Here is a 24,192-nt window from a genome sequence, read left to right on the forward strand (position 1 = left end):
AATAATTACATATATCAAAGCTGCTGGAGGCCTCATCCCACACCGCCTAAATAAACTGCAAATCACAAGCACCGAAGTCCTAATTACCAAAAAATTGACATCGCGAACTGCAGCCAGATCCTGGGGGGATCCAAGGTGGGAGCGGATCCTAGTGGGGGAGAAGGAGGGGGTGAGAAGTTACCGACCATGTGTACTCAAACCAGATAAACGCGCTCTTGACCTTGGAACCGCGGAGCGCCTCGAGGGCGGCTCGGGACTCGGCGGCAAAGCGGAAAATGACGAACACGTAGCTGCGGGAGCCGGCACGTGTGATGACGCAATCGAGCACCTCGTGTGGAGCGAAGGCCGCAATGACGTCTTCCTCGCTTGTGTGTGCGGGCAGGTTGTCGACCCACAAGGCGTTCTTCTCGTGGGCGGCCCCTAGCACGACGGTGGCGGTGCCCTAGTGTCGGAAGGCTCTGACTCCTTCGGCTGGGAGGCCAACAGCCTGGCGGCCTCAGAGGCCCCGCGGGCTGCGGGTCCAACGACATCGGCGGCGGCGGGGATCGGGGCAGGGAGAGATCGCCGGGGGCTACGTTTTGGATGTGGGCATTTGGGCTGTCTGAGATGGGGAACGGAATGGGGTGTGCGGAACCGGCCCGCGGGCACTGCGGGCAGGGCAGGGACGGTTGCATGCCTGCACCACCGACGTCTCCTCAGCGTCCACCTCCGCCCAGGAAGCCACTGCCACCGCGTCGTGCTAGGTCATTCACAGATGTCAACGTTTCCCATCGCGATCGGCTCCCCATGTGCCCATCCACCATCTCAAGGCCGTCATCCCAGCAATCCAACCCCTGGGCGCCCATCCACCATCTCAAGGGTCAACCCGGCAATTCGTCCCATGGGCGGTCGCACCGATGGACACCCGACCTGAATGGGTAGGGTATAGGTCCTTGAGAATATTTGGTTTGATGCCAACGTTTGGCATTCTCAATACTTGGCAAGTCAACAATTGGCAATATCAGAAGTTGCCAAAAATTGGCAACTTCTTGTGAGGTTGGCAAGTAAACATGGTAACCAACCAAGCACTGGCCAATTTTTGGTATTTGCCAAATGTTAGCATGCTATTTTTTGGCATCAAACCAATCATGCTCGTCATCTTCACCGATGGGTTACCCGACTAGTCGTGGGTAGGGTATGGCACAAGTTTATACCCGTAGGTTACTTGATGGGTTGCCCGATTAATATTACTATTTATAAATAAAATATTTATCATGTATTACTTATGGTCTTTTATCTAAATACAATACATATATTAGCACGTCAGGAACATCCAACAACCATTGCTAATATACTACTAAAAAGTCATGGGGTTGAGCAATGCCCAGCTAGTAATAAGCGCATTTATGTGTACAATTTTCCTAGTCCTTTGTAGGCCCAAAAGTAGTCCAACAATTGGCCCATGTCAAATATATTAGCTGCAGCCTAAAACCCACAGGGCACCGTTGCCTTGTAATGTTTAGTACCACCTCGGCTAACTACTAAGGAAGGAAGCATCGACATTACTATAAAGCTAGCAGGTAGTCACCGATTTTGTTTTGAACTTGTTGCATGCTAGGCAGAGTAAAAAATGGAAATGTTTTCATGGACCCGCTGGGTGCCCGAATGGGTCGGGTCACCCGTCGGGTGGGCGCATGGGTCGTCCATCAGGACCAAGGGTAGGGTCGTGGGTAGACCTGATTAGTTATTCGGGCATGGGTTTGGTAGAGGTCGGCCCGGAGACCCGACCCGGTTGCTAGCCCCTGATTAAAGGGCCTCGCTTGCCGCGCTCCCCTGTCCCACCAAGGATAGAAGCGCATCATGAAGACGCTTTTGCAAGGTGGACATCATTACATCAACATTACATAATAGATGGGGATACATACAAGGCATACAAATGTCGCAAGAATACATCAATACATCATGCATAAGATCCACATCCGACTACGGATGACACACAAACAGAAGCTCAAACGACATTCACCCTGCTAGCCCAGGCTGCCGACCTGGAACCTATTCCCTGATCGAAGAAGAAGCAGAAGAAGAACTCCAAAACAAGTAACATCGCTCTCGCGTCATGATCATCGCAAAACCTGTACCTGCAACTGTTGTTGTAGTAATCTGTGAGCCACGAGGACTCAGCAATCCCATTACCATGGGTATCAAGACTAGCAAAGCTTAATGGGTAAGGAAGGGGTAAAGTGGTGAGGTTGCAGCAGCGACTAAGCATGTATAGTGGCTAACATACGCAAATAAGAGCGAGAAGAGAAGCAATGGAACGGTCGTGAAACTAGCAATGATCAAGAAGTGATCCTGAACTCCTACTTACGTCAAACATAACCCAAACACCGTGTTCACTTCCCGGACTCCGCCGGAAAGAGACCATCACGGTTACACACGCGGTTGATGCGTTTTAGAAAAGTTTACTTCAAGTTTACGACAACCGGATATTAACAAATACCCATCTGCCACATAACCGCGGGCACGGCTCTCGAAAGTTTATACCCTGCAGGGCTGTCACAACTTAGCCCATTATAAGCTCTCACGGTCAATGAAGGATATTCCTTCTCCCGGAAGACCCGACCAGTCTCAGAATCCCGGTTACAAGACATTTCAACAATGGTAAAACAAGACCAGCAAAGCCGCCCGATGTGTCGACAATCCCGATAAGAGTCGCATGTACCTCGTTCTCAGGACACACCGGATGAACACTACGTACAACTAAAACCAGGCCTCAAGTTTCCCCGAGGTGGCGCTGCAAGTGGCTCTAGTTTGGACCAACACTTCGAGGAGCACTGGCCCGGGGGGTAAAATAAGATGACCCTCGGGAGCGCGACTCCCAATGGAAAAGGCTAGGTGAGGCAAATGTAAAACCAAGGTTGGGCCTTGCTGGAGGAGTTTTATTCAAAGCGAACTGTCAAGGGGGTCCCATAAATCACCCAACCGCGTAAGGGACGCAAAATCAAGGAACATAACACCGGTATGACGGAAACTAGGGCGGCAAGAGTGGAACAAAACACCAGGCATAAGGCTGAGCCTTCCACCCTTTACCAAGTATATAGATGCATTAATTAAATAAGAGATATTGTGATATCCCAACATAAACATAATTCAACATGGAGCAATCTTCATCTTCACCTGCAACTAGCAACGCTATAAGAGGGGCTGAGCAAAGTGGTAACATAGCCAAACAACGGTTTGCTAGGAAGGGTGAAAAAGGTTAGAGGTTCATGGCAATTTGGGAGGCTTGAAGAGCAAGTGATAGGTAGCGCAGCAAAGCGATAGAACGAAGTAGCTAGCATAGCAATGATAGTAATGAGATCCAAGGTGACGGTCATCTTGCAAGCATCAAAACAATATGCTACAGCATCCTAACATGAAAACAAAAGGCATGGACATGATGTGCAGGTAAAGCATTACAAAACATGAACACTGAGCTATCTCCAGAAATCACTAGAACATGCTTAAAAGGACATGGCAAGATTGCAAATAATAACAGCTTCACAGACTTGGCAGAATTCCAGGACATGGCAGAAATAATATCGGGTTGCAAGGTTTAGAGCAAGAAAACAACATGCTACAAGAATATATCATAGAAAAAAAGGCATGGCATGAATCTACTAATTGCATAAAACAAAAGTCCCTTACTGAGCATGAGCCAAAAAGGTACAAAAGATATGATGGCACCCATGTAAACATAGCAAGTTTCATAAACAGATTCAGACTCCGAAGAAAACAGAGCATGACAGAAATAACGATAAGTAGGCATGTTGGTGAGCTTGAACCACTCACCACAGAGCATTACATGGCATGGCAAGGTAAACAACAGTAAGAAGGAATTATTATGAACTTAAGTATGGCAATATCAAATTCATAGGGTGCATGGATAACTAGCAAAACACATGGCAATAACGAACTTCATGTTAACAGGCTGACAGGAACATTATTTAGCAAATTTGGAACATGCTAACAACAAGCCACAACAGGCTATAAATGCAAACAATAGCATGGATGTATAGAGCATAATATGTATAATGAAACATCCTTAGTTAATATCTCCAGATTATGCATAGAACTCTTGGTGGCAGCAGGTTTATATGGCAATAAAATATAACAGACTCAGACTTGGCAGAAATGACTAAGTCAGATAAATCAGCAACATTATGGAGGCTACTTTTCATGCTTGTGCTAGTCACCACATATATCACAAAAATACAAGACAAGCACCACTGTAAAGACGGCATGATGTAGTTCAAAACACATGTAGAGCTCATGCTCTTAGGATGCACACACAAAATGCAATGAAAAAGACAAATCACCAAGTTTTGTAAACAGACAGCAGTTAATAGCATATAGCAGTCTTGCAACGATGATTAGGGCATCAACATGACCTCAAACAAGCATGGCACAATGGAACAAAATGAAGAGCACATCATGATGAACATTTTGATATATTATGCATGCAAAACGAAGCTGACTCCAGTTATATCATGATGAACAGGATTTTTCAAACTTAGGCGAAACGGATTCACGGCAAAGTCACCGACTGGGGGATTTCACACGCAAACAAAAGTAACAACAACCATGTGGGAAGACTGTAAATCTCTTGTCTTTGATAAACAAATTACAAAGGTATTTCTTATTACATCTCATTCGAATGAGTACTCAAGTAAAAAAGGGGCGGAGAAGCTCCGCGTTCCAAGCCCGTGGCTCGTCTTTCTGATGCTCGACATTGTAAAGATGGTATGCTCCATTGTGGAGAACTCTGGTGACAATGAAGGGACCTTCCCAAGCAGGGGTGAGCTTGTGTGGTTTCTGCTGATCCACTCGAAGAACCAAGTCTCCCTCTTGAAAGGCCCGACCCCTCACATTTCTGGCGTGGAACCGATGCAAGTCTTGCTAATAAATGGTCGACCGGATTAAGGCCATCTCTCTTTCCTCCTCTAGGAGATCGACTGCGTCCTGCCGGGCCTGTTCGGCTTCATCTTCAGAGAACAGCTCGACTCGGGGTGCATTGTGAAGCAAGTCACTCGGTAGAACAGCTTCAGCTCCATAAACCAAAAAGAATGGAGTTCATCGACCCAGGCGCCTGCTGCGTGCTTGAGATCACGCATTAGACGGGGTTTCAGTCCTTTGAGAATCAAGCCATTTGCTCTTTCTGCTTGTCCATTCGACTGTGGGTGGGCGACTGAAGCATAGTCGACTCGTGTGCCTTGGGAAGCACAGAAGGCTCTGAACTCATTAGAATCAAAGTTCGAACCGTTGTCAGTGATGATGCTGTGCGGAACTCCGTATCTGAATGTCAATTCTCTGATGAAACTGATGGCAGTACTGGCCTCAAGATTCTTGATAGGCTTGGCTTCAATCCATTTGGTAAACTTGTCGACTGCTACAAGCACATGAGTGAAGCCGCTCCTACCAGTCTCAGTGGTCCAACCATATCCAATCCCCAAACAGCAAAGGGCCAGATGAGTGGAATAGTCTTCAGGGCTGACGTAGGCTTGTGGGACATATTGGAGTAAAACTGGCAGCCTTCACATTTGTCGACTATATCTTTCGCCATTTCATTTGCTCGTGGCCAATAAAATCCAGCTCGGTATGCTTTGGCCACAATGGTCCGAGAGGACGCATGGTGACCACAGGTCCCCGAGTGGATGTCGTTGAGAATCATTCGACCTTCTTCTGATGTTATGCATTTCTGGCTGACTCCAGTTACGCTTTCCCTGAACAGATGTCATTTTATCACAGTGAAGGCTTTGGATCGACGGACGATCTGTCGAGCCTCTTCTTCATCCTCTGGGAGTTCCTTCCTAAGTATATACACAATGTATGGCACTGCCCAGTCGGGAGTGATGACCAAAACCTCCATGATCTGGTCGACCATGGCTGGGACTTCGACTTCAGTCGGATCTGTGGCACTCTTAGGCTGCGGGGGCTCTTCAGTGAAAGGATCTTCTTGAACTGAAGGCGTATGAATGTGTTCTAAAAACACGTTGCTGGGAATGGCTTCTCTCTTGGAACCTATCTTTGCCAAATCATCGGCTGCTTGATTTTTCAGTCGGGGTATATGATGGAGCTCTAACCCCTCAAACTTCTTTTCCAACTTCCTCACGGCATTGCAATAACCAGTCATAGCTGGGCTTCTGACGTACCACTCCTTCATCACTTGATTGACTACCAAATCTGAGTCGCCGTAGACCATGAGGCGACGGACGCTGAGTGAGATGGCCATACGTAACCCATACAAAAGTGCTTCATATTCTGCTTCGTTATTGGAGGAATCAAAGTGAATCTGGAGAACATATCTGAGCTTGTCTCCTCGGGGGGATACTAGTAGCACCCCAGCACCGGAACCATTCAGCATCTTGGAACCATCAAAGAACATGGTCCAGTGCTCCGAGTGGATTTGAGTCGGCAGTTGCTGTTCGATCCACTCGGCGAGGAAATCTGCTATTGCTTGGGACTTGATAGCCTTCTTTGCCTCAAACTTAACATCCAAGGGAAGGAGTTCAATCGCCCACTTTGCTACTCGACCAGTTGCATCTCTGTTGGTCAGAATCTCTGATAATGGAGCGTCGCTGACGACTGTAATGGAGTGGTCAGAGAAATAATGTGCAACCTTCTTCGTGGTCATATAAATCCCATAAACAAGCTTCTGATAATGTGGATATCTTTGCTTTGATGGGGTCAAAACTTTAGAAACATAATATACTGGGTGCTGAACTTTATAGGCTTTTCCTTCCTCTTCCCGTTCGACCGTAAGTACTGTACTGACAACTTGTCCAGTGGCTGCAATGTAAAGCAGTAAAGGCTCTTTGCTGATTGGGGCAGCAAACACCGGCTGGGTGGAAAGCAGGGCTTTGAGCTCTGCAAATGCTGCATCAGCTTTAGGATTCCACTCGAACTTATCAGACTTCTTTATTAGTCGGTAAAGAGGCAATGCCTTTTCACCGAGGCGAGAAATGAATCGACTTAAGGCGGCCAAACAACCTGTAAGCTTCTGGACATCGTGCACACGCACAGGGCGCTTCATTCGGAGAATGGCACCAACTTTCTCTGGGTTAGCATCGATCCCTCGTTCGGAAACGAGGAAACCGAGTAATTTTCTGCCGGAACTCCGAATGAGCACTTTGATGGATTAAGCTTGATATCATACCTTCTGAGGTTGGCAAAAGTTTCAGCAAGGTCAGCCAACAGGTCGGAACCTTTACGTGACTTGACCACAATGTCATCCATGTATGCTTCCACATTCCGACTGATTTGAGTGAGTAAACACTTCTGAATCATCCTCATGAATGTGGCTCCAGCATTCTTCAGACGGAATGGCATGGTGACATAACAGAAGCACCCGAATGGAGTTATGAAAGTTGTTTTTATCTCATCGGGTCCATACAGTCGGATCTGATGATACCCAGAATAAGCGTCCAAAAAGGACAAGCACTCACACCCTCCAGTCGAGTCGACAATTTGATCGATGCGGGGGAGAGGAAAGTAATCTTTCGGGCAGGCCCGATTGATATGTTTGAAGTCAATGCACATGCGAAGTGAGTCGTCCTTCTTGGGGACCATGGCAACATTGGCTAACCACTCGGAGTGGTAAATCTCTCGGATAAACTCAGCTGCTAGGAGTCGAGCCACCTCTTCACCGATTGCTTTTCTCTTCTGCACGGCGGGCCGTCGAAGGTGTTCTTTGACCGGTTTCACTTTTGGCTCGACTCGCAAATGGTGCTCAGCCAACCCCCTGGGAACACCTGGCATGTCAGAAGGTTTCCATGCAAAGATGTCCCAGTTCTCACGGAGGAACTGGATGAGCGCTTCTTCCTATTTGGAGTCGAGTGTTGTCGAGATGTGAGTCGGAGCAGCATTGGGATCGGTCGAGTGAATATGAATCGGCTTCGTTTCACCGGACGACTGAAATGCTGAATCCGTGGCAGGCTTCTGAGCTCGCAACAAAATCACTCGGATCTGCATTTTTTTGATACTCCTGTAATTCCACAACTTCCATTTGTGCATCGGCGATCTTTGAGCCCTTCTGGAAGCACTCTTCTGCCTTCTTTCGGTTGCCAGTGATGGTAATCACTCCTTTAGGACCAGGCATCTTCAATTTAAGGTAAACATAACATGGTCGAGCCATGAAACGTGCATAAGCCGGCCTGCCCAGAATAGCATGATAAGCGCTCTGGAAATCGACGACTTCAAATGTCAACTTTTCCTTGCGATAATTCTTGGAACCACCGAAAACCACATCAAGGGCGATCTGGCCGAGTGACTCAGCCTTCTTGCCAGGAATAACCCCATGGAAACTCATATTGCTTTCACTAAGTCTGGACATCGGAATGCCCATTCCTTTCAAGGTCTCCGCATACATCAGAACCTTAGTCAACCGAGTGCCTTCGACGACTGGGTCGACCACCAACGCTTGCCTCCCAGGGGTGGCTATGTGTGTCGGGTGATCAGACTGGTCGAATGTAATGGCGGTCTGAGACCACTTTAAATAATTGGGCGTCGCTGGAGCGACCATGTTCACTTCTCTATTGATGACTTTCAGTCGACTCTTGCTCTCAACATCAGCAAAAATCATCAGAGTGGAATTGACCTGGGGCTAACCATCATCGTCCTCTTCCTTATCCTCAACTTTGTCCGATTCTTTCTCCTTTTCTTTGGGTTGTTTCTCTCGGAACTGCTGGATTAGGAGCCGACATTGTCGAGTGGTATGTTTCGGGTAAATGAGATTACCCTCCTCATCTTTTTTTATGTGAATGTGGCATGGTAAATCCAACACATCATTTCCGTCTTGATCTTTTACTTTCTTGGGGTTCCATGGCCCTTTGGGCTTCCCCTTGAACTTTCCTTGAGTCACGGCTAAGGTTTCTCCAGGAGCAGCTGGCTCGGCTTTGCGCTTCTGCTTCCGACTGGAGTTCCCTCCCCCGGTTTCCGGAGCCGATCCTCTTCTTCACCATTAGCATACTTGGTGGCAATTTCCATCCTTTGACTCAGAGACATATCTCCGGTCCGACCGAACTTCAGATTCAATTCTCGATACTTGACGCCTTCCTTGAAGGCACAAACTGCTTGGTGATCAGACACGTTTTCCACTGTGTGGTGCAACGTGATCCATCTCTGGATATAATCTCTCAAAGTTTCATTCGACTTCTGCACACAAGACTGTAGCTCAGTAAGCCCTGCTGGTCGTTTGCATGTACCCTCAAATGTTCTGACAAACACTCGGGCAAGCTCTTCCCAACTGTAAATACTGCCAGGTGCTAACTGATTCAACCACGCATTGGCCGAACCCTCTTACATCAGAGGCAGGTGCTTCATGGCCACTTCGTCATTGCCACCACCAATCTGCACAGCCACTCGGTAGTCCTCAAGCCAAGTGTCAGGCTTGGACTCACCAGTGAATTTGCTGACTCCAGTCGCCAACCTGAAGTTGGGAGGAATCACTGCTGCTCTGATGGCTCTGCTGAAACACTCGGGGCCCGAAACATGCACCCTGCTGCCGGTTGGGTAATTTCTATCGTGGCCATCTCTGTGTGCTCTATTCGTGTCAACCAAACCTTGAACGAGAATGGATCTCGCGTCAAAGCCTGGCTCCCGGGGGTCGACTAGAGTCCTTCGCCCACCACTGTGAGGGCGCCTGTCATCGTGTTGCCGAGGTGCGTATGACCCACTCCTTGGGGGAGGCGTGGGCACTCGGCGACGATCATCGTGGTCGAGTCGATGATCATACTGCTCACGGTTTCTGTACAGATCCCGTCGGTCTCCACGTCCCTCACGCCTCGGGGGCGATCTTGGACTTTGAGCCGACTGGACTGTGTCTGCTACCACGGATCTGCTATGGATCCTATTCCGCGACTGAGATACTGCTGTGTTTTATTCTCCTGCTGCACGGAGTAAAGCCCTGATCTGCATCAAACCTCTGCCAGCTTCTGACTGGGAGGGCTGGATCGACTCTGCTATTCGGGCTGCAGCTGTGAGATTCTGAATCGGAGTTCGGTATACCTGAGTAGGAGGCGGAAATAGTTGTCGTCGACTAGACTCAGGAATCCGCTGCCGAGCACGCTCGTCGAGTGCGTGCTGGAGATTCTCCAGTCGAGTGCGCTCAGCCAAGTTGGCCAGGCGCACCTCCTCCAAGGCCCGGGCCTCGGGGGTTTCTCCAACGATAGGAGTGTGAAGTGCATCCATGTTGCGGCGGCGAAGCTCTTCCCTCTGCTGCGAAGAGAGGGGCTCGGGGCGGTACTCCTCGTGGGCACACGACGGATCGCCTCCGCCGTCGCCACCATCCTCGCGGGGGAAGCCAGGAGGACTGCGCGGTCCGTTGACCATCAGGACTTCCGCCGCGGGGTCACTGCTGTCGCACTCGGACGCAGTCTCAACGGAGCCAGTCGAACAGGCCGTAGAGAGTTTCGTCGGGCTCGATTGCCGCGACTTGGGGGGTGGCCGATTGGCGAGCCACCGCGTGCCTCACCCACCGCTGGAGCCTCGACCGACCAAAACGCTTGTGCCGGTGGACAGCGGGGAGTGAAGACGCCACCGGAGCCGACCGGTACTGAGTCGACGGCTGCCGCAGGAGGACGCCACGGACGTACGCGCGAAAGTGCGTTGCCCCGCGGACGGGGAGCGCCTCGATGTCGAGTGGAGCTTCTTGGAGCCAAGCGGAGTCGTCGGCGACGAACACGAGCGCGCCGGAACGGATCTCGCGGCCCTCGGCCAATCCTCCGCCTGAAACCATGCTGATGGGGATCGGAAAAATCGCAACTTCTCCAACAAGTCGCTAAGACACCTGCCCCAAGGTGGGCGCCAACTGTCGTGGTTCTAAGTCTGACAGTAGAATGGGGGGTAGGGATGTAGAGGCAAGATCTTAGCTATGGAGAAGTTGTACGCAAGAGTTTTACGAGTTCAGGCCCTTCTCGGAGGAAGTAACAGCCCTACGTCTCGGAGCCCGGAGGCGGTCGACTGGATTATATGCGTGTGTGTGTTACAGGGGGTGCGAACCATTGTCTCAGAGGAGGGGGGTGGCTTATATAGAGTGCGCCAGGACCCCAGCTCCCCTCCGTTACACAGGATTCAATGTACATAAAGTGAGAGCGTTACAGGTAATGTCAATAATAAAGTGATATAAATGATCATTAAGTCTATGAGTAAACGTCCGACCGTTGTTGCGCAGAGTGGCTTTAGGACTTCTGTACGTCGAGTGGTTGAGTGGTCGAGTGACTTAAATAAGGAGAGATCTCCAAGTGAATGGTAGGTCGAGTGGATTGCACTCGACACCTTTGTTGAGCCCTCTCTATTTGCTCTTGAACTTCTTTGCTTCTAGGACAAGGACCTTAGGTAGGACGTATAGGTCAGGCATATTGCCCTACCCTAGGTCTATGTCCTCATCACCCACCACTACCATCCGTAAGTGGTAGTAGAGAACGATTCGCTGAAGAGCCAGAAAAAAGGAGTTGCACGATCCGACCTATGTTCCGGAATCCGGAAAATGATTTGCTGAAGATCCGGAAAAATGCCAAACCCAACCCTTCTTCCCCCAATCCAGATGACCTGTGATTAGAAAGAAAACACGGACAGCCCCACCTCCCTACGCACCGCTGGCGTCTCCGTGGCGGCCACCTCCGCCGAGGAACCCACTGCCACCCCTTCGTGCTAGGTCATTCACCGATTTTGTTTGAACTTGTTGCATGCTAGGCGGAATAAAAAATGGAAATGTTTTCATGGACCCGATGGGTGCCCGAATGGGTCAGGTCATCCTTCTGGTGTGGGTATGGGTCGTCCGTCAAACCCAGGGGTTGGGTCATGGGTCGTGGGTTGACCTGATTTGATATTCGAGCATGGATTTGGTAGAGGTCGGCCCAATGAAACCCGACCCGATTGCCAGCCTGACTCAAGGGCCTCACCCGCCGCGCTCCTGTGGACCCGGAGCGCCGCTATCCCCCAGCCACCTTCATGCCTCTGCTAGACCACCCCGTCACCACTGACCCCGTGTGCCGCCGCTCGAATAATTAAATATATAAGAGCTGCTGGAGGCCTCATCCCACACCGCCTAAATAAAGTGCAAATCTGAAGCACCGAAGTCGTAATTACCAAAAAATTGACATCGCGAACTGCAGCCACATCCCGGGGGGATCCAAGGTGGGAGCGGATCCGAGTGGAGGAGAAGGAGGGGGTGAGAAGTTACCGGCCGGGTGTACTCGACCCAGATGAACGCGCTCTTGATCTTGGACCCGTGGAGCGCCTCGAGGGCATCTCGGGACTCAGTGACAGAGCGGAAAAGGACGAACACGTAGCTGCGGGAGCCGACACATCGAGCGCCTCGTGCGGGGCAAAGTCCGCCATGACGTCTTCCTCGCTTCCGTGCGCGGACAGTTTGGCGACCCACAACGCGTTCTTCTCTTGGGCGGCCCCTAGCACTATGGCGGCGGCGCCCAATGCCGAAGGGACCCACGGGCGGCGGTCCAATGACATCAGCGGCAGCGAGGATCACGGCAGGGAGAGATCACTGCGAGCTAGGGTTTGCATGTGGGGATTTGGGCTGTCTGAGATGAGGAACGGAGCCGGGTGTGGGGAACAACCCCCGGGTCGGACCGTATATACTGCGGGCAGGGCAGGGACGGTTGCACGCCTGCGCCGAGTCTGTGAGCGGCACCGTTTCTATCCCTGCTCCAATATATCATCCAGACATGAGGCCTATTCCCATCACTGCTAAAAAAGGAAAACGTTTCAAAACAGTCGGATGATTTATTAACTTTGTAAGCCGCATCCGGTGCCGTCCGATCCTACGCGATTGTGTGACGCGAGAGCCTTTGTGTCCCCACGCGAAGCTAGCCCATATATAGTCGAGTTCATGATTTGTCTTTGCATCCCCGTGAGTGCCTTTTTCTAAAGGATCCTTCTTACACTTACTTCACACGCAATGCTTTGCCAGGTAGTTACACATGTGATCATACAAATACTAGAACATCGTATGATTGATCATGGGTGCTGGTTTCATTTGGTATTAGGAAGTAGATGAAGTCAATGTTGCGCACACCACACCACACCCCCTCCCTCACATGCAATCCTTGACGCCGCCGCCGCCTTTAAACATGCCATTGCACCATCATCAGAGTAGCCGGGCCGCCATCGCCATGGCCATTGCAAAATCATTGACGCAGTCATGCCCATCGTCTCAACACTGCCATGACCATGACACACGTTGTAGCGGCATCATCGACACAGTCGGGCCTCAGTCATAGCATTGCCGCGGTTGTCAAAACACAACATCGCATCGTTGAATCACCATGGCCGTTGAGGCATGCCATCGCAGCATCATCGCGGTTGCCGAAGTACAGCTAGGGCGTTAGGAGTGTGTCGTCGCACCATCGCCTCGGCCGTCAGAGCACCGCACGAGTGTTAGAATCGTGTCGTGGTGCCATCATTGCAGCCGTGAAAGCACACTTGAAAGCATCAACGCGGCCGTCGAAGCATGCCATCGCATTCGTCGAGACTCTGGATGGGTGTTTGTAGCATGTCATTGTGCCAACGCCACAAATAGAAATAATGAAAATATCCCTAACAAAAGAAAGTGCCTCTACCACAACACAAATAATCATAAGTTTATGTATCTGTGCTTCGTGCTTCTGCCTGTACGTCCTGACCCTAATAAAAGAAAGTGTTTCTACCACAACACAAATGACCATAATATACTTCACTACCACAACGTTTTATTCAATAATGATAAACGGATTCGTGGTTCTTCCTGTTCGTCCCGACTTTGCCCCTGAAGTTTCAAACAATTACCCACCACTGCCATCGATAAGTTGTTGAAAATGATTGAATAAGGATCCAAAAAAGTGAGCTGCCCGACCCAACCCTTCTTCCCCAATCAGGGGAACACTTGCCTAAAGATTCAGAAAAAACAATTACTCACCACTGCCATCCGTAAGTGGTACGATTCGCTAAAGATCCTGAAAAAGAGCTGACCGACGAGTTCATAGGTCGCTAATAAGGAAAACAATTTGCCAAAGATCCAAAAAAAGAATTACGCACCACTGCCATCCATAACTGGTAGAAAACAATTAGCTAAATATCCAGAACAAAAAAGAGCTACCAGACCTGACCCTTGTTCCCCAATCTAAAAGAACTATTTGATTCAGAAAAAATTGCCCAACCCAACCCTTGTTCACCCAATCCAGATGACCCGTAGTTATAAAGAAAATCCGGACGACCTGGCCTTCCCTCGCACTACCGACACCTCCCACCACACGAACCTCCTCGCGGCTGCCGCCTCCGGCGCCCAACAACCCACTGCCACCGCTTCCCGCTAGGCCATTCACCGGTGTCAAGGTTTGTCGTTGCTATCGGCTCACGCGTGCGCACCCACCATATTAAGGGCCTCATGCACCGCGCTTCCCTGGACCCTGAGCGCTGCTGCCTCCAGCCACCGCGAGCCTCCACCAGACCACCCCATCCCCTCTGATCCATTGTGCCTCCACTCGAATAACTACATATATCAAAGGTGCTGGAGGCCTCAGCCCACACCGCCTAAATAAACCGCAAATGACAAACACCGAAGTCCTAATTATTGAAAATTTTGCATCACAAACTGCAGCCAGATCCCGGGGGATACAAGGTGGGAGCGGATAAGAGTGGGGGAAGAGGGGGGGGGGGTTGAGATATTACCGGCAGGGCGAACTCAATAAGGATGAAGGCTCCCTTGACCTTGGACCGCGGAGCGCCTCGAGGGTGGTCCGACACTCGGCAATTAATGGAGCGGAAAATGATGAAGGCGTAGCTGCGGTACCCGACACGCATGATGACACAGCCGAGTGCCTTGTGCCAGACAAAGGACGAAGAACGTCGTCCTCGCCCGCGTGCGCAGGTAGGTTGCCGACCCACAAAACCTTCTTCTTGTGGGCGGCAACTTGTGTGGCGACGACGGCGGCTGCACCCCTAATGCCGGCGGGCTCCGATTCCTTCGACGGTGAGGTCGATGGCCTGGTGGCCTGCACAGCTACGGAGGGCTCCGCAAGCGGTGGCTTTGGCGACATCCGTGGCAGAGGGGATCAGGGTAGGGAGAGATCAACGGGAGCTAGGGTTAGGATGTAGGGATTTAGGCTATCTGTCACGGGGAACAGAACAGGGTGAGGAAACTAGCCCACGCACCGGACTGTATATACTGCGGGAGGGGCTGCGCTGAGTCCTTGAGTGGCACCTTTTCTATCCCCGCTCCAACATGATCCAGACATCTATTTCCATCACAGGAACACTAAAAAAACTATCCCATCACCAAGAATTGTTTAGTATGACCTTCTCAAAACAAGCAAGTTTACCCAACACATAGTTCAAAGTTTTCATTATGCCTTAATACCCAAGGGCAAATAGCTCATTCATAATCCAAGATTGCATCGCCTGAATCTATCTAGGAAAATAAACACAAAGAAATAGAAACATACGTAGTTAGTCATTATCTTATTTCTCGGGAGACATGACTTTGGGGCCGCCCACAGCAACCTCTCGCAACCATATCCTCTCCCCGTGACATATTCTTGTCCACATGTTCCTTATGAGGCCACACTTGTATGTATTACCGGGAGGGTGGGGTGGGGGGCAGAGGGACGGGCGTAGTCGGCTCGAACCCAATTATCCTTCGCTTGGGAAAATACTCACAAAAACATGAACTTCATAGAGACATTTTAATTTATTTCATGGAGTTAGTTAGTAATTACTTTCCGACTTAAATACATCTCAAAAATAAGGAATGCATAGAATATCTCATTGGCATAATATACTTCACTACCAAAAATAGAATAAAGTAAATGACCCTAATGAAAGAGAATGTCCTGTAGAAACACAAATAAACATAACTTTATGTAAGTGTGGTTACAACATTTCTATACATCATACAAGGAGGCACATTGTTGTTTATGTTAATGTTTTATTAATCATGTTTCATTAACCCATATGGATTTTACCTTGTATCCCTCCAAACTATACGGCGAAGAGGAATATGAAATATGTCCCATTCACACATTTATAGGTAGAAATGGCATCTTCCAGCTACTCAGAGTGCATGTATGAAAAAGTTTGATCAATGGAGAATTCAACACGTTCAATTTTTACAATCCTTTGAAACTCTTCGGCTGCCTCCTGCTTTGAAATAGGTGAACTAATTCCTCCAACACATAGGTTCCTAATAGCTCTATCATGTAAAAACCAATCAAAGAACAATTGGCATAACCAGGAATACTATTTCTGTTACGAAATAGATGAATAAAATCCTCATACAAGTGGTCCTAGCAACAAAAACTATGAGATAGCTATGAATGGTCTAACTTAAAGTGAAATAGATCAAAGATAAAATACACTTCATATTTATATCAAATCACAACCTGAATAACAGCAAATTGTGTCACTTGTGCAAAACTCATTACACAACATTAGCACGTGAGTGGAGCATTTTCACTCAAGAAATAAACAACTATGACTAACCAGGGATTATTCTGTATTAGTACATCATTCCTTCTTAGTACATCATTCAAACTTAAAACAGAGCATACCATAGTTACTAGATATTGTATGCATCCCATATATGTTGTGAGTGGGGCAGGGATGGCTTTGCCATGTGGGTGGGACATCTGATTATTCCACCTTGAGAGAAATAACCGAAAAAACATGGCTTTCATATACACCTTTTAATTTAATTCAAGGGGTTGGTTAGTAATAACTTCCCTCTTAAAAATGTCTCAAATCAAGGAATGCATACAACATCTCATTGGCATAATATACTTCACTACCACAAATAGAGATAATGTAAATGACCCTAATAAAAGAAAGTGTCTGTACCACAATGCAAATAATCATAAGTTTATGTATCTTTGGTGCCGGCTTCTGCCTGTTCGTCCCAACCCTAATAAAAGAAAGTGTCTCTACCACAACACAAATGACCACAATATACTTCACTACCACAACACTTTTTAAACACTGATAAATGGATTCGTGCTTCTTCCTGTTCGTCCCGACTTTGCCCTAAAGTTGCAAACAATTACCCACCACTACCATCCATTAGTGGTAGAATACGATTTGCTAAAGATTTGAGGAAAAAAAGAGCTGCCCGACCTGATCCTTGTTCCCCAATCTGGAAAACAATTTGCTAAAGGTCTGGAAAAAAAACAATCCATAAGTGGTAGAAAACGATTCGCTAAAGATCAAGGATTAAAAAAAGCTACCCGACCCGGCTGAAGACCCTCAGTGCCTTCCCTTACATGGTAAGGGTCGATGCCAGCATCTAGTCTCACCCTTTTGGCTTCACTCGGATCAAGCGCACTATGAGCAGAATGTCCACGCAACAAAGATGAGCTACCTTCAGGTGCTGGAAGGAAACCAACAGTGAATGGCATTCCACCATAGTCCAAGTATCTTGCTCTTCCACGTCGAGGATCATACCCTTGTGATGTGCCATGACTACTGCGACCAGCACCTAAATAATCACGTGCGGCATGTGGACTATAATTATACATCTCTGATCTAGGGAACCCAACGAGCGGTGTTAGGTTATCAAGCCCACTGCTGGAGAAAAGAACATGAATCCTTGTATTATTGAAAATACGCCCACCTAGAAGATTCTTAGCATTAGAAGCTCCTTCAATGGTTGCAAACTCCACAAAAGCATACTGCCTTTCTGGAAAAACTTTGATGTTTGTAACCACACCATGTGCTGCCATAGCCTGCCTTAGTGCCTCCTCGTCAACTTTATGTGTATTGGGTAAACCCACCCAGAGAACATTGGTAGGATTTTACCTCTCTCATTCGTACTCCAGCGGAACCTTGACAAACAGAACATTATATGATAGTAAGCAACCCACAGATCAAACAGGACAGTACAACAACAAGAACCAAGAGAAGTAAATAGAAGTACCTTTGCATGTCCAACTCCCATTTCACCGGGTGGCAATGATCCTCTACTGTTGATGTTTCCTGCTTCCGACTGTTCCTATCAAAATCAGTACAAATAGCTAAATAATAAGACAGTGTCCCTTGGAAACTGCAGCCTAGAAGCACTTCACAAACTCGGTCAACAATAATAGATGCATATCGCTCTTCCTCTAGACCACTGGAAATCAACACAGAATTCCTTGCCCCCTAAATCTGTCCCATTCAAGGCTCTATGGGCAGAAATGGCATCTTATAGCTTCTCAAAGTGGATGTATGCAGAAGTTTGATCATGTGAGAATCCAACACCTTCAATCTTTCCAAACTTTTGAAACTCCTCCTCTACCTCCTACTTTGAGATAGACGGACTAATTCCTCCAACCCATATATAGGTTCCTAACAGCTATAGCTTGTAAAAACCAATCTACAAACACAAGTAAACATCATGAGGGCATAAATCTTTAGACAACACCAGCATAGCAATTTCACCCTAGAACAAGGAACAATCACCAATGTAGGAGTATTTCTATACCTACTAATAAAGGATAATGTTCAAAAAAGCAGAAGGCCGCAGCATAGAGCTATAGGCGCTTAAGCGCGCTTGAGTGTTTTTTCAAACTTGGCCAGAACTTGACTGTTTTGAATAGTATGTATAGGAAAATAGGAAACATGGCACATGGGTAGTTGAAGTAGCATCTAAAATGACCTTCACAACATAGCAAATACTCCCTCCGTCCGGAAATACATGTCGAAGAAATGCATAAAAATGGATGTATCTAGAATTAAAATATGTCGAGATACATCCATTCCTCCAACAAGTATTTTCGGACGGAGGGAGTACACATGAGGTTCACACAGCAGGCAAATGACAACTAATATGTAGTTCAGTTCAAATAGACATAGCCAAATGCAGATCATCTTTTCCATGATTTGGCCAAAATCTGAAGGAAACAACTCCCGTACAGACCCTAATAATAACATAACTGACATACTACCATTATTGCACAAGCAGCTAAGCAGAAGCAGTTCAAAAATAGCCAAATAATGGCCAAGAATTTCAAACACGCTTAATCTACCACTTAGGGCCAAAGCGAAGCGTTTTTTCATTTCTCAGTGCTTAAGAGAGTCGCTATATTAGCTGCAGCCTACAACAGACAGGGCACCGTTCCCTAGTAATGTTTAGTACCACCTTGGCTGACTACTGAGGAAGGAGGCATCGACAGGACTATAAAACTAGCAGGTAGACACCGATTTTGTTTGAAGTGGTTGCATGCTAGGTGGAGTAAAAAATGGAAAAAAATTCATGGACCTGATGGGTGCTCGAATTGGTCGGGTCACCCGTCGGGTGTGCGCATGGGTCGTCCATGAGACCCATGGGTTGGGTCGTGGGTTGACCTGATTAGTTATTCGGGCATGGGTTTGGCAGAGTTCGGCCTATTGACACCCAACCCGATTGCCAGCCTGACACAGCCGCGCCCGCCGCGCTCCCCAACCATCTGCGAGCCTCCGCCAGACCACCCCGTCACCGCTGATCCGGTGTGCCACCGCTGGAATAATTACATACTCCCTCCGTCCCATCCGTCTCAAAATATAAGAACGTTTTTGACACGAGTCAAAAATGTTCTTATATTATGGGACGAAGGGAGTATATCGGAGCCGCTGGAGGCCTCACCCACACCGCCTAAATAAAACGCAAATCACAAGCACCGAAGTCCTAATTACTGAAAAGTTCACATCGCAAACTACAGCCAGATCCCGAGGGGTTCCAAGGTGGTTGCGGATCCGAATGGCGGGGAGAAGGAGGGGGTAAGAAGTTATCTGCTGGGCGAACTCGACCCTGATGAACGCGCCCTTGACCTTGGACCCGCAGAGCGCCTCGAGGGCGGCTCGAGAATTGGCCACGGAGCAGAACAGGACAAACGTGTAGTTGCAGAAGACGGTGTCTGTGACGACGCAGTCGAGCGCCTCGTGCGGGGCAAAGGCCGCCATGACGTTGTCCTCGCCCGCGTGTGCGGGCAGGGTTGTCGACCCATAGCGCGCTTGTGTCGTGGGCGGCCCCTGGCGCGGCGATGGCAGCGGCCCCCTGGCGCTAGAGGGCTCCGACTCCTTTGGGGGGGAGGCCGACGGCCTGGCGGCCTCTGAGGGCCCTGCGAGTGATGGGTCCAACAACATCGATGGCGGCGGGGATCAGGGCAGTGAGAGATCGCATGGAGCTAGGGTTAGGATGTGAGGATTTGGGCTTTCTGAGATGGTGAATGGAACGGGGTGTGGGGAACTGGCCCAGGGGTCGGACTGGATATACTGCGGGCGGGGCAAGGATGGCTGCGCGCCTGCGCCGACTCGGTGGGCGGCACCGTTTCTATCCCTTCTCCAATATATCATTATTACACGGCACCTATTCTAATCACTGCTAAAGAAATGGAAAACGTTACAAAACAGTCGGATGATTTATTGACTTTGTAAGCCGCATCCGGTGTCGTCCGATCCTACGCGATCGTGTGACGCAACTGCCTGTGTGTCCCCACGCGAAGCTAGCCCATCTATACTCGAGTTCACGATTTGTGCTTGCATGCCCGTGACTGCCTTTTTCTAAAGGATCCTTCTTACACTTACTTCACATGCAGTTCTTTGCCACCTAGTTATACATGTGATCGTACAAATACTAGAACATCATATGATTGATCATGGGTGCTAGTTTCATTTCATATTAGGAAGTTGATGAACTCAATGTTGCACACACCACACCACACCCCCTCACATGCAATCCTTGACCCCATTGTCTTTAAACATGCCATTGCGCCATCACCAGAGCAGCCGGGCCGCCATCGTCGTGGCCGTCGCAACATCACTGAAGTAGTCATGCCGGTTGTCTCAACACTGCCATGACCGTGAAACACGTTGTCGTGACATCATCGAAGCAGTCGGGCCTCCGTCGTAGCATCGTCGCGGTTGTCAAAAGACAACATCGCATTGTAGCATCGCCATGGCCGTTGAGGCATGCCATCGCAGCATCATCGCGGTCCCGGAAGCACCGCACGGGTGTTAGATGCGTGTCACCGCGCCATCGCCACGGCCATCAGAGCACCGCACGGGCGTTAGAAGCGTGTGGTGGTGCCATCATCGCAACCGTCGCAGCACACCTCAAAGCGTCAACATTGTCGTCGAAGCATGCCGCCACACTCGTCGAAGCTCATGATGGGTGTTTGTGGCTTGTCATTGTGCCAACGCCACAAATAGAAATATTAAAAATGACCCTAATAAAAGAAAGTGCCTCTACCACAACACTAATAATCATAAGTTTATGTATGTGTCGTTCGTGCTTCTGCCCGTCCGTCCTGACCCCAATAAAAAAAAGTGTGTCTACCACAACACAAATGACCATAATATACTTCACTACCACAACGCTTTCTTGAACACTGATAAACGGATTCGTGCTTCTGCCCGTTCGTCATGACTTTTCCCCTGAATTTCAAACAATTACCCACCACTGCCATCCATAAGTGGTAGAAAATGATTCGATAAATATCCAGAAAAGAGAGCTGCCCGACCCAACCTTTCTTCCCCAATCAGGGAAACGATTTGCTAAAGATTCAGAAAATACAAACACCCACCACTGCCATCCATAAGTGGTAGAAAATGATTCGCTGAATATCCGGGAGAAAAGAGTTGCCCGACCAAACCCTTGCTCCCCAGTCCGAAATACGATTTCCTAAAGATCCAGAAAACAATAACCCACCATGCCCATCCATAAGTGGTAGAAATTGATTCGCTAAAGATCCGAAAAAAAGAGCTGACCGACCAGCTCATTTGTCGCTAATCTTAAAAACAATTTGCTAAAGATCCAAAAAACAATTACGCACCACTGCCATCCATAAGTGGTACAAAACGATTCGCTAAAGATCTGGAACAAAAAAGAACCCTACCCTTCTTCACCCAATCCAGATGACCTGCAGTTATAAAGAAAATCCGGACGGCCTGGCCTTCCCGTGCGCTGCCGATGTCTCCCACCACATAAAGGAACCCACTGCCACCGCTTCCTGCTAGACCATTCACCGGTGTCAAGGTATCCCGTCGCTATCGGCTCACACGTGCCCATCGACCATATCAAGGGCCTCATGCGCCGCGCTTCCCTAGACTCTGAGCGCTGCTGCCTCCAGCCACCTGCGATTCTCCACCAGACCACCCTGTCGCCACTGATCCATTGTGCCTCCACTGAAATAACTACATATATCAGAGCTGCTTGAGGCCTCAGCCCACACCGCCTAAAAAACCACAAATGACAAACACCGAAGTCCTAATTATTGAAAAATTTACATCATAAACTGCAGTGAGATCCCAGGCGGATCCACGGTCGGAGCGGATACGAGTGGGGGGTGGAGGGTTCAGATATTACCGGTTGGGCGAACTCAATCAGGATGAACGCACTCTTGATATTGGACCCGCGGAGCGCCTTGAGGGCGGTCCGACACTCGGCGATGGAGCGGAAAATGATGAAGGCATTGCTGCGGTACTCGATGCGCATGATGACGCAGTCGAGTGTCTTGTGCGGGGCGAAGGACGCCACGACGTCGTCCTCACCCACGTGCGCAGGTAGGTTGCCGACCCACAGCGCGTTCTTCTCGTGGGCGGCAACTTGCGTGGCGGCGACGGCGGCTGCAGCCCTAACGCCGACCGGCTCCGATTCCTTCGACGGTGAGGCCGATGGCTTGGTGACCTCCATGGCCACGGAGGGCTCCACAGACGATGGATCCGATGACATCCGTGGCAGAGGAGATCAGGGTAGGGAAAGATCAGCGGGAGCTAGGGTTAGTATGTGGGGATTTAGGCTGTCTGTCACGGGGAATGGAACAGAGTGAGGAAACTATCCCATGCGCCGGATTGTATATACTGCGGGCGGGGCTACGCTGAGTCCGTGGGCAATACGTTTTCTATCCCCGCTTCAACATCATCCACACACCTATTCCCATCACGGGAACACTAAAAAAACAATCCCATCACCAAGAATTGTTAAGTGTGACCTTCTCAAAACAAGCAAGTTTACCCAGCACATAGTTCAAACTTTTCATTATGCCTTAATACCCAAGGGGAAATATCTCATTCATAATCCAAGATTGCATCGCCTCAATCTATCTAGCAAAATAAACACAAAGAAATAGAAACATACGTACTTAGTCGTTATCTTATTTCTCGGGAGACATGACTTTGGGGCCCGCCCACCGCAACCTCTTGCAACCATATCCTCTCCCCATGACATATTCTTGTCCACATGTTCCCTACGGGGCCGCACTCGTACGTATTACCGTCAGGGGTGGGGTGGTGGCAGAGGGATGAGCGTAGTCGGCTCGAGCCCGATTATCCTTCGCCTGGGAAAAATCCTCACAACAACATGAAGTACATAGACACCTTTTAATTTATTTCATTGAGTCAGTTAGTAATTACTTTCCGACTTAAATACATCTCAAAAAGAAGGAGTGCATACAATATCTCATGGGCATTGTCGGCGTCCAGGGAATGGGGGTAGCCAGACTTGCATGCCTGCGGCCCGTGGTGTGGCTCCATCAGCGACCCAGTACGGCCCAGTTCAGCAACAACAACTCAAGACCCTCGCGAGGGGCCAAGCCTTGCGAGGAGGACGACACCAAGACCTCCTTGGGGGCGGTCTCACCAGGCAGGCTCCCGAGGAGCGGAGATAGCAATGCAAGGTGCACCTCGTGAGGTTCACATGACGTGAGCCATGACGACCAAGGCCAGGCGGGCGCCAGCAGCGCAGTTTACCAGTTTCCTCTTTGGTGCTAAGGAGGCAAGCGCAGGCGCGGAGTCCCGTGAAATCAAGCAAAGGCTTCCATTCCGGTGCAACGAGACCAAGACCGCCAGGACGGCGGTATGGAGGTCATCGCGGAGCCCACTGCAGCGTCACCACCAGAGCCTTTTGCAGGCGAAGACTACTTTTGTCAGGATAGCTTGTACTAGTTGTCTCCCTTTAAATTTGGCTGTTGTGGGATCCCTTCCCGCCTACATTTGGGAAGAGGACCAAGGCCACTATAAATAGGACTTATCCACCACCATAGCGAGGCACCTGAGATCGGATCCATTCCACCCTGACCACCTCACAAGATCATCGAGCTCAAGAACACCTCACGTCCTGAGGCTGTTCACCCACTGTACTAGTTCATCCTCAGCCCCTTGAGGCAATCCACCACAAAGCCGGAGTAGGGTATTGCACCGCAAGGTGGCCCGAACCAGGATAAACTGTGGTGTCTC

General features: G+C 49.2%; 1 protein-coding gene across 2 annotated transcripts; it reads right to left on the reverse strand.

Annotated features, from left to right (window-relative positions):
- Positions 1–21,114: 21,114 nt before the first annotated feature.
- Positions 21,115–22,754, reverse strand: LOC123494184 (pumilio domain-containing protein P35G2.14-like). 2 transcript variants are annotated; one of them, XM_045229059.2, is made up of 2 exons: positions 22,325–22,754; positions 21,115–22,143 (listed from the first exon to the last, which is right to left on the reverse strand). In XM_045229059.2, the coding sequence occupies exons 1-2, from the start codon at positions 22,688–22,690 to the stop codon at positions 22,045–22,047; spliced, it is 465 nt and encodes a 154-aa protein (XP_045084994.1). In that variant the 5' UTR covers positions 22,691–22,754; the 3' UTR covers positions 21,115–22,044. The 2 variants fall into 2 exon arrangements, with proteins under 2 accessions (XP_045084994.1, XP_045084993.1); XM_045229058.2 differs by having other exon boundaries at positions 21,115–22,193.
- Positions 22,755–24,192: the final 1,438 nt, after the last annotated feature.

Source organism: Aegilops tauschii, chromosome 5, assembly GCF_002575655.3.
Source record: "Aegilops tauschii subsp. strangulata cultivar AL8/78 chromosome 5, Aet v6.0, whole genome shotgun sequence".
Taxonomy (NCBI): Eukaryota; Viridiplantae; Streptophyta; class Magnoliopsida; order Poales; family Poaceae; genus Aegilops; species Aegilops tauschii.